This window comes from Clupea harengus, chromosome 3, assembly GCF_900700415.2.
Source record: "Clupea harengus chromosome 3, Ch_v2.0.2, whole genome shotgun sequence".
Taxonomy (NCBI): domain Eukaryota; kingdom Metazoa; phylum Chordata; class Actinopteri; order Clupeiformes; family Clupeidae; genus Clupea; species Clupea harengus.
In genome coordinates this window covers 15339817-15355380 of record NC_045154.1, presented here as the reverse complement: position 1 = coordinate 15355380, position 15564 = coordinate 15339817, and the positions used below count along the sequence as shown (strand labels likewise).

The 15564-nt window shown below is 44.6% G+C and overlaps 2 protein-coding genes across 6 annotated transcripts in view; both read left to right on the top strand.

Annotated features, from left to right (window-relative positions):
• The window catches only part of LOC105892539 (ubiquitin-conjugating enzyme E2 Q2-like), a 14104-nt gene extending 3277 nt beyond the window's left edge, over positions 1 to 10827 (top strand). For 2 of the 5 annotated variants that reach the window (XM_031564697.2, XM_031564698.2), the window contains exons 3-13: positions 95 to 217; positions 2062 to 2112; positions 3288 to 3428; positions 4666 to 4750; positions 5509 to 5569; positions 5835 to 5925; positions 6082 to 6140; positions 6435 to 6483; positions 6989 to 7090; positions 7479 to 7545; positions 8042 to 10827. In XM_031564697.2, coding sequence (XP_031420557.1) covers positions 95 to 217; positions 2062 to 2112; positions 3288 to 3428; positions 4666 to 4750; positions 5509 to 5569; positions 5835 to 5925; positions 6082 to 6140; positions 6435 to 6483; positions 6989 to 7090; positions 7479 to 7545; positions 8042 to 8073 — 861 coding nt within the window. In that variant the 3' untranslated portion in view covers positions 8074 to 10827. The remainder of the gene's footprint in view (positions 1 to 94; positions 218 to 2061; positions 2113 to 3287; positions 3429 to 4665; positions 4751 to 5508; positions 5570 to 5834; positions 5926 to 6081; positions 6141 to 6434; positions 6484 to 6988; positions 7091 to 7478; positions 7546 to 8041) is intronic. The other 3 variants (XM_012818821.3, XM_012818819.3, XM_012818820.3) reach the window with 3 other exon arrangements.
• A 969-nt stretch (positions 10828 to 11796) lies between these two features.
• LOC105892336 (neuronal acetylcholine receptor subunit beta-4-like) lies at positions 11797 to 15334 on the top strand. Its single transcript, XM_031562294.1, has 6 exons — positions 11797 to 11842; positions 12657 to 12796; positions 13060 to 13104; positions 13252 to 13361; positions 13460 to 14498; positions 15040 to 15334. Exons 1-6 carry the CDS (start codon positions 11797 to 11799, stop codon positions 15214 to 15216), a joined length of 1557 nt encoding a protein of 518 aa, XP_031418154.1. The 3' UTR covers positions 15217 to 15334.
• The last annotated feature ends 230 nt before the right edge of the window (positions 15335 to 15564 follow it).

The following is a 15564-nucleotide window of genomic DNA, read 5'->3' as shown; positions in this document are numbered from 1 at the left end:
ACAGACCACACCACACACGTGACAGGGGAGCCCAGTACTGCAACCCTCACGGTGTCAGGCTGACTGACTGTGTTCTCTCTGCTGGGTTGTGCAGCTGCTCCAGCAGCTGAAGAGGCTCATCTGTGACCTGTGCCGCCTCTACAACCTGCCCCAGCACCCTGATGTGGAGATGCTGGACCAGCCCCTCCCTGCTGGACCCATCAGCCAGGAAAAAAAGGTGTGTGTGTACTCGCAGCACGAACAGGTACACGTGTATTCGCAGCACAGACAGGTACGTGTCTACTCGCAGCACAGACAGGTAAGACAGAAAGGTGCATGTCTACTCGCAGCACAGACAGGTAAGACAGAAAGGTGCATGTCTACTCGCAGCACAGACAGGTAGGACAGAAAGGTGGGTGTCTACTCGCAGCACAGACAGGTAGGACAGACATGTACATGTCTACTCGCAGCACAGACAGGTAGGACAGAAAGGTGGGTGTCTACTCGCAGCACAGACAGGTAGGACAGACAGGTACATGTCTACTCGCAGCACAGACAGGTAGGACAGAAAGGTGCATGTCTACTCGCAGCACAGACAGGTAGGGAGGGGAAGGGCGAGACCCACAGAGTGCAACACTAGCTACACAATAAGGCTACTGAACGTATAAGCTACTGAATGTATTTTGCATAATGTGGAGATATATTCCTGAAGTGGCGCCTCCCTCCAAAAGCTACCACTGATGTTATTGAACCTGAGGCAACTGCTCCAGCTCCCACTGCTTTTATTGAACCTGAGGCTACCATCAGTACACCTCAGCTAACCGCAACAGCTACTACTGCCAAGGGGGGAGGGGGGATTTAGTGTGAGGTGGCTCACAACTGATGCTACAGTGCAGTGTTTGTAGAGCAAAATCATTTTCTCGTTACCTCGTCCGTTACAAAAGTCGAGGATATCAAGAGCCACCAGACCTCGCACTGCCCCAGGGACTGTTTGGCAGACTTTGAAGCTTGAGTCGTTTCAGTCAGCGTGAAATTACATGTGAAGGCAGCATGTTACAATGAATACAAATTATGTTATTTTGGTGGGTCTGGCCAGTAACTTTTTTCATTCACCACTGCCACTTTGGCAGGTAGGCCAAAAAGTTCTGCTTGTAAGACAGAAAGGCACAGTTCTTCAACCAGGACATTCTACCTGGTGGACAGAAAGGTATATTTCTACCTGGTGGACAGAAAGGTATATTTCTACCTGGTTGACAGAAAGGTATATTTCTACCTGGTGGACAGAAAGGTATATTTTTACCTGGTGTCTCTGCAGCTAGAACATGAAGCTGGTAGTTGTCCTGCGTTATAGACAAACAAACCAAACATACCAAAACCTAACCATCTCTGCTCTTCAACTGCCAAACAGCTTTGCCATGGCCACTTGCCTGCCAACAGCCGATTGTGCGGTTCGTGGATTATTGCGCTGTGACTGACGCATCTCTGCGGTGTAAAAATGCCATGTTGTTTTTGGGCACCGCATTGCACCGCTGGAGGTGGCCAATTGTAGCATGATGTGTAACTCGTGTTGAAATATAGCGGCGTTCGGGAGGTGTTGTTTACTTGTTGTTGTTGTGTTCTCCTCCGGTGCTTGTCAATGTAGTTGGTCATTTCATACGCCAATATTAACTTTGTTAGGAGTCACTCATACCAGTGCGCCTAAATATTTGTTCACGTCCGCATACCGACATTTTTGCTCGCATGCATTGAGTGAGATGGTCGCACTGTTCAGCCCTGCACCAACGTCAATGGTGTGATCCACAAAAGACACATGCTGATGCTGCTTTGGGAAGTGGTGTGCGCTGATTGGATGAGTGGAATGCTACGGCTCACTCTTGTATGACTTCTGTAGAGCATGTGTTCTAGACCAGTAAATTAAACCGTATCATGGCCGCGCACAGGCATTTTTATGAACTTGATATTCATCTGCACAGGACTTTTATGAACTTGATATTCATCTGCCCAGGACTTTTATGAACTTGATATTCATCTGCACAGGTCTTTTATGAACTTGATATTCATCTGTATTTTGTGATTTCTCAGCATGGGACCACTGACACCTCAGAAGAGGAGGAGGAAGATGACATGGGAGAGGTGTTTTTCCTTATTCATTATATTTGACCTGTTCCTCTGAACCTACTGGTTATGATGACCTAGTATTGGGTTAGAACGCTAAAACTGCAACTGCAAAATGGTTAAAGAATGGGATCCTATCTCTGTAGGGATCCTTTCCATGTGCTCAGACCCTTATAACAACATTAAGAGCCTGTCAGTGGCGAAAAACAAACAGTTTATTTTGACATTCTGTCTGTCTTGTAGGGCTGTTTTGCGGTTTCCGCCTTTAGCGTTCTGACTCAATACTGGACCAATTTTGTCCTTTATCTGTAAGGTTATGTGTTCGTAGTTGGGGTTGCACAGAGTACTTGAACTTTCATGTACTCGAGCAGTTGCATCAATTCTCGAATTTCTACATTACCATCGAGTACTCATTAATCACATGAAGCTAGATGTTTTCCGGTTAGAGCCCTTGGTAAACAAGAGGAAGGATGGCGACAGCAGAAAAGGATAATTCAATTGATAAAACAGAAAATGAAAAAAATTCTTTCCCAACTGTCGTAATAAAATAAACATGCAACAATTTTGAGTTGTGGATGGATTTGGTAAGGATGGCTCTAACATTGAGTCTGTCATGTAATAGAGTAGGCTGCTCTGCTAACACGGCTAAACAAATTGATTTTGTTGAAAAATAATTGCAAGAAAAGGTGCAAGCCAACATGACTAATTACATTTTTGAATCGGTTTGGCTTACTAGTGATGACCAGGTTTCACCAAATCCACAAAGAAAACCAGCCGTTATATATAAACACAATAACAACACTTATTGGAAAAACACACTTTGTTGACTGAACCTGGGCCGCTGTAGAACATTAAAATATCGTCGGTAATCATCCATGCCAAGTGTTCATATCACTTCATTAATTTGCAAGACGGCTCCCGCATGAACTCCATCCCCACACCCTTCCGACCCCAGTGCCTGAGCACTCCGTCTTCCATAGCGAGTACTCGATTTATAAAGTTATGTTCTGGTGCAACCACTAGTGTGTAGCCTAGTGGCACTGTGTGTGTGTTTGTGTGCAACCTGTATGGCACCAGGACAGTGAAGAACTTGACCACTGAGAAATATTTGGAAAAAATAAATAAAAGGCAAATTGACCTGTGTGTGTGTGTGTGTAACATGCAGATGACTTTGTGTGTAATCTGGTTGGCAGCAGGACATAGAAGACCTTGACCACTACGAGATGAAGGAGGAGCCAGCAGAGGCCAAGAAGTCTGAGGACGACGGCATCGAGATGGAGAACCTAGTCATTCTGGAGAAGATCCGCAAGAACCAGAGACAGGACCACTTAAATGTAAGAACACCAGGCAGATGAGATGTTTTACGCCCACGTTACCGGAGGACGGGGTCACTGTTGGTCTCTCCTCGCCTTTCAGATCGGCCACTAACCAAACTTCTTTCCCTCCGATCCGTCAGTCGAGCCTAAGTCTTCAGTCAATATTATGGATGTTTAAGTTAAACTTATATCCATATAATTATGTTAAAGTAACTTCGGATGTGAGTTTGTGATTAATGGTGATTTTCAGGAATCAAATGTATGCTTAATATAAAATCCTGTAAACTTTTGGACACCGGGGGGGCTGTTTCAGCTTGTCTGCTTTGAACTGGCAGACTGTTTCCTCAGGCAAGAACATTATCATTCATGAATTATCCCTCGAAGTACAGCAGAAGCAGTGTCCTCATCACCAGCTTGGTTAAGAAAGTTGAGTTTGCCAAGTGTGTTCAGATTATCCCCGTATCCTTTTACAGTTTAGTTTCAGACTGAGCTGGGATCTTATTGATATCTTGTCAAGATGGATTCATTGCATTAACCCTTAACACAGGGTTGCTCATGCTTTGAGGATATCCAAGATGGATTAATTGCATTAACCCTTAACACAGGGAGGCTCACGCTTTGAGGATATCAAAGATGGATTCATTGCATTAACCCTTAACACAGGGTTGCTCCCACTGCCTTACTAGTACAGAAATATGTAGGCATGTGCCACTCTTCCAGTAAATCTTCCAGTTGCTGAATTGGGCAGTGATGGTTTGTGATTGGCGCATGCAAATGTTCCTTGTCAGAGAAGAATATGTCACAACGCTTGAATCCAAAATTCACGTCTCAGCAGAACGTTTTATTCAATGCTGGAGTTTAAGACAACCCTCCCGATTGCCGACTTTCCACCGCCAAACTAGGTCCCTTGGTGATATGGTGTCTTGTTCTACACCACACCAGTTTGACCTCACTGATGCATATGTTGTGTTGTGTTCCAGGATGCTGGTTGACCTCTGTTTGACCTCACTGATGCGTATGTTGTGTTGTGTTCCAGGGTGCTGATTGACCTCTGTTTGACCTCACTGATGCATATGTTGTGTTGTGTTCCAGGGTGCTGATTGACCTCTGTTTGACCTCACTGATGCATATGTTGTGTTGAAGGGTGCTGATTGACCTCTGTTTGACCTCACTGATGCATATGTTGTGTTGTGTTCCAGGGTGCTGATTGACCTCTGTTTGACCTCACTGATGCATATGTTGTCTTGTGTTCCAGGGTGCAGTGTCAGGCTCGGTTCAGGCATCGGATCGTCTCATGAAGGAGCTCAGGGAGATCTATCGATCACCGAGTTTCAAGTCAGGTGAGTCTTCAAGAACTCTGAGGAGATCTATCGATCACTTAGTTAGATCAAAGTCAGGATAGTCTTATATCCTGTTAAATGAACATGTTTATCCAAGGTTAAACTATCCAAAATCTTCCCAGGAGTTAACCCTATCTGTGACAGGTGTAAGCAAGCACCGGCCACTCTTTATCACACATTTTGGTCCTTTTCTAGTTTGACAGCATTCTGGTCCTCAATATTTGAGGTATACTCAGCAATCTCAGGTTTAACTATAGATCCCTGTCCTTTCATTGGCCTTTTTGGTGGACCGGCAGACGATCTCTCTCTGCAAAAGGCACAATTAAATAGTTTAGCCTATTCCTCCCTTTTGGCACGCCGACTTATTCTTTTGAATTGGAAGAGTGACCAACCCCCTTCCTTTGGCAGATGGGTCTGTGATGTAATGTTTTTTCTTAAGCTTGAAAAAATTAGATACACTGTAAATGGTTCAATAGGGAAATTTGACGTCGCATGGCGTCCATTTATTTTATATGTCGAACAAATGACAATGCACCTTGAATAAGTTGTTATGTACTACATAGGTAACTAACCACTCTGGACTTCTTTTTTTTCCCCCCTTGTTTTATTTTGTGGTGTTGTGTCTGTTTGCTTGTCCCGGTGTTATTGTGTCAACTGTGTTTGTGTTTGAAAATCTCAATAAATATACATTGAACAAAAAAAAAATGAACATGTTTATTTGTGTTCATCATATTAATGATTTTAATTCGTTTTTACAGGGATCTATTCAGTGGAGCTAGCCAATGACAGCCTGTATGAGTGGCATATCAAGCTGAAAACGTAAGTAACTGGTCATGGCTGAATGTAAATAGTCAGGAAGTCGTATGCATTTGTCTACAGGAAGGTCTGTGTTGAGTTCTTGTCAAGTGGGTGTTTGTGTTTACTTTTGCAGATTCAGATGCTGACTTGCATTAAACAGAATGACTGTAAAAGCCTTAATCATGTTTGTGTTTTTGCATCTGCAAATTCACAAGTAACTGACTTGCATTAAACAGAATGACTCTAAAAGCCTTAATCATGTTTGTGTTGCTGTTGTTTTTCATAGGGTGGACCCTGATAGCCCGTTACACAGTGACCTGCAGGTTCTAAAGGAGAAGGAAGGCGTGGACTACATCCTCCTTAACTTCTCATATAAAGTAGGTTCCTCTGTTTGGACATGTCTTTTAAACATCCCCAACAATCCCAGAGGTGCCAAAGAGTGAACTGTTGGCACAAAGGATGGGAACCTTTTCAGTTCACTAGTTCCTAACTTTAAAAATGTTCCCTGTGGTGATGGTTGTTTTTGTTGACAGGATAATTTTCCGTTTGATCCACCGTTTGTGCGGGTTGTGTCCCCCGTTCTCTCCGGAGGGTAAGTGAAGAAGTGAAGTGAAGTGAAGCTCACGTGGGCTGGCCGCTCTCAGGAGCATTCTAGAAACTTCAGGAAATTCTAGGAACTACACCCGCCCTTTCTGTCCTCCCCTTAGTTCTAACGTTCATCCTCTGGGCCTAGTGTTCAATCCACACATTTACTCACAGTTAACGTTTATCCTCTGGGCCTCGTGTTCACTCCACACGCATGAAACCGTTTCTGTCTCAGTCCTTACTGGACCCGTGGAGATGTCTGAAACTGGTGGTGTGTTTAGCTATGATCTCTCTGTTGCAGTTACGTTCTTGGTGGAGGGGCCTTGTGTATGGAGCTTCTCACTAAACAGGTTTGTGTTTACCATGACTTAGCTCACATCATCTTTAAATGAAATGTCTCACCATCTTAAAGATCTTAACATACAGCTTACTGGTCATAGTCGAGCTTACAGTTCATAAGCACAAAAAACAGCACTATAGTCATTATATAGACTATAGACACTTTAAAAGCGTTGGCTTTCTGATTCCCGCCTGATCCTCCCACTCTTCTGCGTTGACTTGTATGCTTGTATTACCCCACCCCTCTGCGTGGACTTGTATGCTGCTTGTATTACCCCACTCCTTGCACAGTTTTATCCTCAGCAACTGCTCATAGGATTTATTCTGTTGTTAAAATTCCACCAGCAGTTTTGGGCATTTTTGTTTGGGTCACTAAGGTCCTGTCTGGTTAACGCTCTGGATCTCTCCATCTCTCCCCTTGTCTCTCCCTCCCTCTCTCTCTCCAACTCTTCCCTTGTCTCCCTCCCTTGTCTCTTTCTGTCCCTCTCTCTCCATCTTTGTCCTTGTGTCTCTCAGGGCTGGAGTAGTGCCTATTCCATAGAGTCTGTCATCATGCAGATCAACGCTACCTTAGTGAAAGGAAAAGCTAGAGTCCAGTTTGGAGCCAATAAGGTGAAGGTGAAATTTTGCGACTTCTCATCCACAAACACCTTCTTTTAGCAAAATTTCAATTTGAGCATGCTTTTGTGTGTTTTGTGGCCGCTGGTTCATTTATAACAGTATATAACATATTATTGCAGCATATAAAAAAATGTATAGAACGTCTTGTTTTTATGTTTGCTTCTTTCATTTTGTATAAATGTCTATACATTTGGCCAACATTGTAAACTGAGCAGTGTAGTTTTCCACGAGTGTTTCTCTGTGTTCTTGAACCCTGTGCCTGTGTGTGTGTGTTTCTCTGTGTTCTTGAACCCTGTACCTGTGTGAGTGTTTCTCTGTGTGTCTAATGTGGTGCTGCTCCAGTCATAAATGCTGTGTTTAACATTCGTGTCGCCCTCTCCTACAGAACCAGTATAATCTTGCCAGAGCACAGCAGTCCTACAAGTCCCTGGTACAGATTCATGAAAAGAATGGTAGGTCATTTCGAGGTTTGGATTTCTACAAGTGCTTGAGTAATACTAAACAGAATTTGGATAAACACTCATCCTAATGGATTATGCAGATTTGCATATAATGATCCTGATCTTCGCCAGTGCCTTGTGATTTTGTATTTTACGTAGATGTCCTTATTATGCACACCATTTTTTTAAATGGCAACAGTGATGAAGTTTGGAGAGTAGAGTGTTTGTTTTAAGTGTCAAATTGTGAATTCAATATCTTGGGGAATTTTCACATTATCAATAAACTCCTAATTAATCCTAAACTCAGAAGTTAAGCATTGGGTTCTCTTGTGGCACGCTGCTGGCGTTCCAGGTTCTGTTTGAAGTTAAGCATTGGGTTCTCTGGTGGCACGCTGCTGGCGTTCCAGGTTCTGTTTGAAGTTAAGCATTGGGTTCTCTGGTGGCACGCTGCTGGCGTTCCAGGTTCTGTTTGACATGTTGTCATTTCTTGTCTTTGTCTCCTCCTCAGGCTGGTACACTCCTCCAAAGGAAGATGGCTAAAGTTAGGGCCTCTAGGAGCACAGGTTTTCAGGTCAAACCTTATGCTTCTTTTCTTTCAGTTTTGTCTTTCCTCTTTTATTTTTTTTGTGTCGTATTTCCCTACTTCACTGACTCTTCACTGGGAGCGAGGGAACCCCCGCTGTCTCTATGGAAACCAACTTCCATTGTGTTGGTTGAAATGGCTGCTGCTCTCTCGTCACCTCTGGCTCAATGAGGACCAGGCGTTTGGGCAAAGGTCAGAGGTCAGACCTCATCTCCTCCTCCGCTCCTCCGCCTGGCCAGTATTCAGTAGCGACTGGGAGAGCAGGAGCTGTGGAGACTGGCCGTCCTCTTCCCTATCGACGTTTGAGACTTCCCATTTCCGGTGTGGGGTGGTGGGCTTGGAGTGATGGCCACTCGGTCAGGAAAGAAGGTCACTGCCACAGCTCTGGATTCTCTCCTGTCTTTGGGACGGCGGGGTTCACTGAGAACCAACGCTTCGGATGCTGTGGGGACGCGCTGCATTGGCCGGCCCCTCCAGAGACACTGGTCTGGTCTTCTCTGAGGCTCGGACTGTGTGTGAAATGTTCTGGTACATATTTTTGACATTGTTACGGGACTATTATATACTTGTATTGTACTCTCCATTGTCTTAATGATCATAGTGTTGACACCAATCATGAAGTGGAGAGAGAGAGAGAGAGAGAGATGGCGTGATGACTTCAGTTTATATTCAGTTGAGTAGCCGAAAGCTCATCTATTCTCGCTAGCTTTTAGCATGTAGCTAATCCCGCAAAGACACACAAGCACGGGCTTCAGAAAGCCGAGTGTTGCATTGTACCATAGCTAAAAATGACCCCTGCACATGTGCGTGTGTGTGACATTAATCAGATTTTAATAGTAATACTGAGATGGAAACGTGTGTGTGTGTGTGTGTGTGTGTGTGTGTGTGTGTGTGTGTGTGTGTGTGTGTGTGTGTGTGTGTGTGCGTGTGCGTGCGTACGGAGAATGACTGGGAACCTGGCTACTCGGCTTCTCAGGAGTATGCTTCACTCCCGGGATCTTCAGAGACTTACGGGCCTAGAGGCCGACGTTTGCGTCAGGCCTGGACACAAGCAGAGGAGGGGAGCTAGTTATGACCCTGTCGGCCCGTCTCGATGTGTTTGAATGTGGAATCTGTCTCATCCGTAGGCCCATCTAGAAGTCTCTCCATCTTGTTCTCTCATGTTCATCAATAAGGGTGGAAGGGTGTGCTGTATCCTAATATTCATAGTAATAGGCCAACTCATCACCACCTTAAACCCTCTCACTGGTGTAGTTCTGTACAGAAATATGGTTAAGCCTTATGTTTTCTGTTTTTGACAAGCATATCTGCTTGCTGCACTAATCTAATACATTAGAGTGGAGAGGAGAACTCCATAACAGGACACTTTTATCACAGTACAGTGTTAAGATGCACATTATACAAATAACAATAACTTGTTACATTGCTGGGTTAGGTTTGTTTTAGGACATTAAAACGTACAGCATGCATCATTGTCGTTTGAATTGCAGTTGGAGATGGAGAATCTTGTTGTTCACTGTTGCTTGGAGTTTAAAAGAAAACAAAAGACAAAGACAAAAAAAAAAAAAAAAGTGTGTAGAGAGGGCGCTGTCTTCAGACACCCCTCCATTTTCTTCTGTGGAACCTCAGGGTCAAGTTTAGCCTTTAAAAATGAACGCCATGCAAAGGGGGCTTCCTCCTCTCAGCACGAGCCTGCTGTTGCTGTCCTCACTGGAACCGCACACACACACACACACACACACTCACTCTGGGGCTGTGCTGGCGTCCATGGTCTCAAAGATAACTATACTCTTCATGCTTATTCTGTTTTTATTTCCAAATATGCTCTTTGACCGTCACCCCAGGAGTGAGAGGCATGATAAGTGCTTTTGTTCCTCTGGATTGGTATTTGCACAGTATGCTAAAAATGTGCCTCTTAGGTCAAAGTGGAAGATAATGTCATATCCAAACACTGAATTTAACCTTGTTGTACCATATGAGTTAAGAATATAATGTCTGTTGAGCCGGGTGTGAAAAGCTGTTTAATATTTCTTAGTGAGCTCTGGTTGACATAACAACATATCACATAACCTCATGGTAAAAACCAGCCACCAATGGCTGCCGGTTTGACCTTGAACTGTTCCCCATGATGATGACCTCTGAGTCTGATCCAGGAGGGATAAGTCTTCTGTGGAACTGACGGTGTAAAGATGGTGGTTGGTGAAAGTCTTTTTCAATGTTAGCCAAAACTAGCTGGGCAGCATAGCCTGGTCTCCTCTCAAAGCTCCCTTTTCATTGATCATATAATTCTCACATTTAAAGATTGTGCACCATCACCCTGTTTTAAAGCATATCAGCCAACCCCACAGGTATGTTGGACATTCTGGGAAATGGACCAGATTTCATCTTCCTCCATTTTTTCCCCAAAACTTTCATACAGGTTCTACAGGCTCCTGGGCCGTGGTGGTCATCTGAAAGCCCTCCTCAGAAATATAGGTCCATTGCTAGCTCGTCTTTAGTAACTGGGCAGTCTCTCTTCTGAAGTCCATGTAGACCAATTATGGAATTCTGATCAGGTGCCATCTATTGGTAGTTAAGCTGTTAAACTTTACACCGTGGGCATGTTCTGGGTTTGGCTTGTTTTTTTTTCTTTTCCATTGCAAGTGAAATTTTGACCATGTACAGAATTTGTAAACTTGTATCAAGTTTATGAATAAAGAATTTTACGATGATTCGCTTGTTCACTGACTTTCAATGAAATGTAGTTTGTTTGTGAAATGTGTTGTGATTTGAATTTGGTAAACAAAAAAAAATTCCTCGAGTGATATATTTTTAGTTTTTGTATTCATTCTAGTATCTTAATTTATTTGAAAATGAATGGTTCCTATAACAGAGCCATGGAACATTCAATGCTCCGGATTACAGTGGAATATAATCATTTCACTCTTCCCATAAAATTACATCATTCATTGTTAATTACAGCACAACCCAGAACTGCCAACTCCACTTCCTTGAGAAGCCCAGCGTAATCTCCAGTTCCCTCTCCGCTCCTCAGTCCCACCAAGCGCAGTCCCATTAGAGACCACGAGACTGAAATCATTTGTCAGTCCTACCAGGCTTAGCTCTGTTAATGAGATTCAAATCAGTCTTGATGATCAGCAAGTCTGTCATACAGACAAAAATCCCTCCCGCTGAAGAGTTGAATTTATTTTCAGTCCAGAACACTGTCAGCATAATTTGTGTGCCCTGTCCAGCTTCCTGTTATTATGAGGTTAAAGCGGCTAGAACTTAGGAGATGGCTTTACGATGAGCTACCATCATCATTTCTGATCCTGTCATCATAATTCGACCCCCCCCCCCCCCCCCCATAGTATTTTGATGTAAATGTTGATGTAAATGATAGCAATGCAGCGCTACCAGCTAACAGTAATTTTACATACCCATATGATGTCCTTTAGGAGTGTGGATTAAAAGAATTACGGGGAGGGAGGGCAGTCAAGTTTTCTGTTCTGTGCCCTAGATTCCACTCCATCAGGGTCAGAGCCCTGAGTGTATCATAAGATAGAGGACCAATGAACTCAGCTCTGTGTAAAAAGCGATTTCTCATTGACACTTAGGGTTTATATATCAAGCTGCATGGCAATGTGATTTCATCCACATCGTTATCTGGTCAGAGGGTTGCATTTCACTTCAGTAAGGCAATGGAACTGCTTACTGTCCTCCTCTGCCTGTCCCTTCGCCTAGCAAGTAAGTGTATTTCTTAATCACCTGTTTCGCACATTAACGGCTATCTCGTGTTGCAGAAGTTCTGTAGTCTGTCATAGTTACTCAGACCTCTGAGGGGAATGATGCCATGATTTATCACAGTGATGTTTGAATTGTGAAAACGGCCATGAAAACACCACATTGGGTTCTTCCGTGGCTTAATGCATTTCTGTGTAATGTGCAGTCTCACTAAGCTGTTGCAGACCTGTAACAGCACATCGGGTGACTGACAGACAGGTCTATAACGCCACATACAGGTGACTGACAGACAGGTATGTAACAGCACATGCAGGTGACTGACACACAGGTGTGTAACAGTACATCGGGTGACTGACAGACAGGTATGTAACAGCACATACAGGTGACTGACAGACAGGTGTGTAACAGCACATGCCATACAAGTGACTAGGTGTGTAACAGCACATATAGGTGACTGACAGACAGGTGTGTAACAGCACATATAGGTGACTGACAGACAGGTATGTAACAGCACATATAGGTGACTGACACAGGTGTGTAACAGCACATGCCATACAGGTGTGTAACAGCACATACAAGTGACTGACAGACAGGTGTGTAACAGCACATACAAGTGACTGACAGACAGGTGTGTAACAGTACATCGGGTGACTGACAGACAGGTGTGTAACAGTACATACAGGTGACTGACAGACAGGTGTGTAACAGCACATATAGGTGACTGACAGACAGGTGTGTAACAGCACATACAGGTGACTGACAGACAGGTGTGTAACAGTACATACAGGTGACTGACACACAAGTGTGTGTCCTCCAGGTGGCCAGAGTGCAGAGGAGCGCCTCATAAACTGGCTGCTAGGTAAAGATCGCTACAGCAAGCTCATCCGACCTGCTGCCAACCACAGCGAGAGGGTGACTGTCAGCCTGCAGGTGTCTCTCGCACAGCTTATCAGTGTGGTGAGTTGCCACGGTGACCTCCCTCGCCTTCCTTCTGACGTCCATCATTTTCATGCAAGGTTGAGTTTAGAAGGCGATTGTAATGATGGAAAAAAAACAGGGGTGTTAAAAAAGGGTGTGTTACATTTGTGAACGTTGGGATATGTTGATTTCAGTGTATTTCAAATTCTTGCATGTATTGGTTTTAGTAGGTGTCAATTTCAGTGTCTGTTGATTTTAACGTATCAGTTTCCTGCTGTTCTTCTATTGTTTTTAATCTGTAGAATGAAAGAGAACAGATCATGGTAACCAGTGTCTGGCTCACACAGGTTTGCATTTTGCTCTTAATTAGCATTTCAATTTGACCTAATAGCTAATGTTAAATTATTTTTCAATAACCTACTCTTCTGATGAGAAATTATCTGTATGTCATACTACCTGCCAGCAGTGGAATGCTAATGGTTCATTTGTGTTAGAGCTGGCAGGACTTCAGACTCACATGGGACCCCTCTAAGTATGAAGGAATCACAAAACTCAGAGTGCCCTCTAAGCATTTATGGCTGCCTGATATTGTTCTTTACAACAAGTACGTTACAACGAGTGCTTTCATTGTATTGAAATTGTATCTTGGTCGCTGGTTCTTCATACTTAGTCTTCTATGTTTCTCCGTTTCTTCCCTCCCAGTGCGGATGGAGAGTATGAGGTAAGGGTCTTCACCAATGCGATTGTGTTTGCCAGCGGACTGGTGTACTGGCTGCCTCCTGCCATTTATAAGAGCGCGTGCAGGATCGAGGTCAAGCACTTCCCTTTCGACAGGCAAAACTGCACCCTCAAGTTCCGTTCCTGGACATACGACCACACGGAGATCGACATGGTCCTCCGCGACAGGATGGCCGCCATGGACGACTTCACCCCCAGCGGAGAGTGGGACATCCTGGCCTTGCCCGGGAGGCGCACAACGAAGCCCACCGACCCCACCTATGTGGACATAACCTACGACTTCATCATCCAGAGGAAGCCCCTGTTCTACACCATCAACCTCATCATCCCCTGCGCGCTCATCACGGCCTTGGCCATCCTGGTCTTCTACCTGCCGTCTGACTGTGCGGAAAAGATCACCCTCTGCATCTCCGTGCTGCTGGCACTCACCGTGTTCCTCCTGCTCATCTCCAAGATCGTCCCGCCCACCTCCTTGGATGTGCCCCTTATCGGGAAGTACCTGACCTTCACCATGGTGCTGGTGACCTTCTCCATCATCTCCAGTGTGTGCGTGCTGAACCTGCACCATCGTGCCCCCAGCACACACAACATGCCCCACTGGGTCAGGCAGCTGTTCCTGGTCAGCCTCCCGACTCTACTCTTCATGAAACGCCCACAGAACTACTCCGCTGAACAGCGTCTTCGGAGGCAGAGGGCCCAGAGGGGTCGTCCCGCGCCCAGGACAGAGAAGGACTCGTGGGACTCGGCGAGCGCCACCACAACCTCCTCCAGCTCGTGGTCTGATTTGCTCAGCTCCAACACTGAGGTGGATGCCCAGGACCGCAGCTATGATTTAAAAAATGACGACATGCGGAGGTCCTCAGGGTTCGCCGGAGAACAGCTTAAGAGGACCGGACGTCCGCAGCAGCGTGGAAAACCTGAGCAGAACCCTACAGTAGATAGAGCACTAGAGGGTATCCAGTTTATTTCTGATCGTTTGGTTGGGGATGAGGAGGACCAGTTGGTAAGTTCCTTGAGATGAGAAAGAGATGTCCTGACAGGTTCCAAGTCTCAAAGCTATTTGTCAGTGAGGAGTTGAACTTTTGATAAAACAAAATATTAAGGATTCCAAAACTGAAAAAGTTTTGTTGTTTAACATGAGGTCCATACTTGAATTTTTAAGTTACATGTAAACATATGATCAAAATAATGAATAAAGCATAGATACATAAAATGAGTACACAGATGTTTGTGTGTCTCTACAGTAGTTGTGTCCAGCTTTACGGCCTTGGTCTCACGCATTTCACTGGTAGAGCAGATAGATGAAGTTGATATGAAACATGCTCAGAACCTTTGTGTACTATATTGACTCAGGAACCTTTGTGTACTATATTGACTCAGGAACCTTTGTGTACTATACTGACCCAGGAACCTTTGTATACTATACTGAGCCAGGAGCCTTTTTTGTGTGTTTTATAAGTACTCACTGGCTACCGTTATACTGACACGTCTCAACACTGCTCTTACTGAGCGAGATTCCTTCTCCTGTTCCCCCAACTCTCCAGGTCATCCAGGACTGGAAGTACGTGGCAATGGTGGTGGACCGCCTCTTCCTGTGGGTCTTCGTGATTGTGTGTGTGGCAGGAACCCTGGGCCTTTTCCTGCAGCCCTTCTCTCAGCCGCACATCGACCCCCTTCAGCTGACCAGCGACTGGACCAGCAGCACGTTTGAGGAAACCTAGCCTTGCGTAGTCAGACGCATACTGGTGCACACCTCTGGAGACTACTGTGTGGAAAGTGGACTAAATGTGGGAACAATTACAGAATTCATACCATTTTACATTGAGTTATTACGAGAGTTATTACACAGAGGATTATTATGTAAAATAAATTCCACCTTTCCCATTTTGTTGCCAATGTTGAAAAATTGTTTGCCCATCATTCTTTGTCCAACTTGCGTGTGCTTGGAGTGTTTGTTTTCCTCTGAGCAAGCAAAGCAAACAAGATTTACCTGAACATTCATTAGAGGTATATCTCTGGAAAATAACTGATAAAATGCAAGTAGCAAATGTCCAAATCTATATATCTAG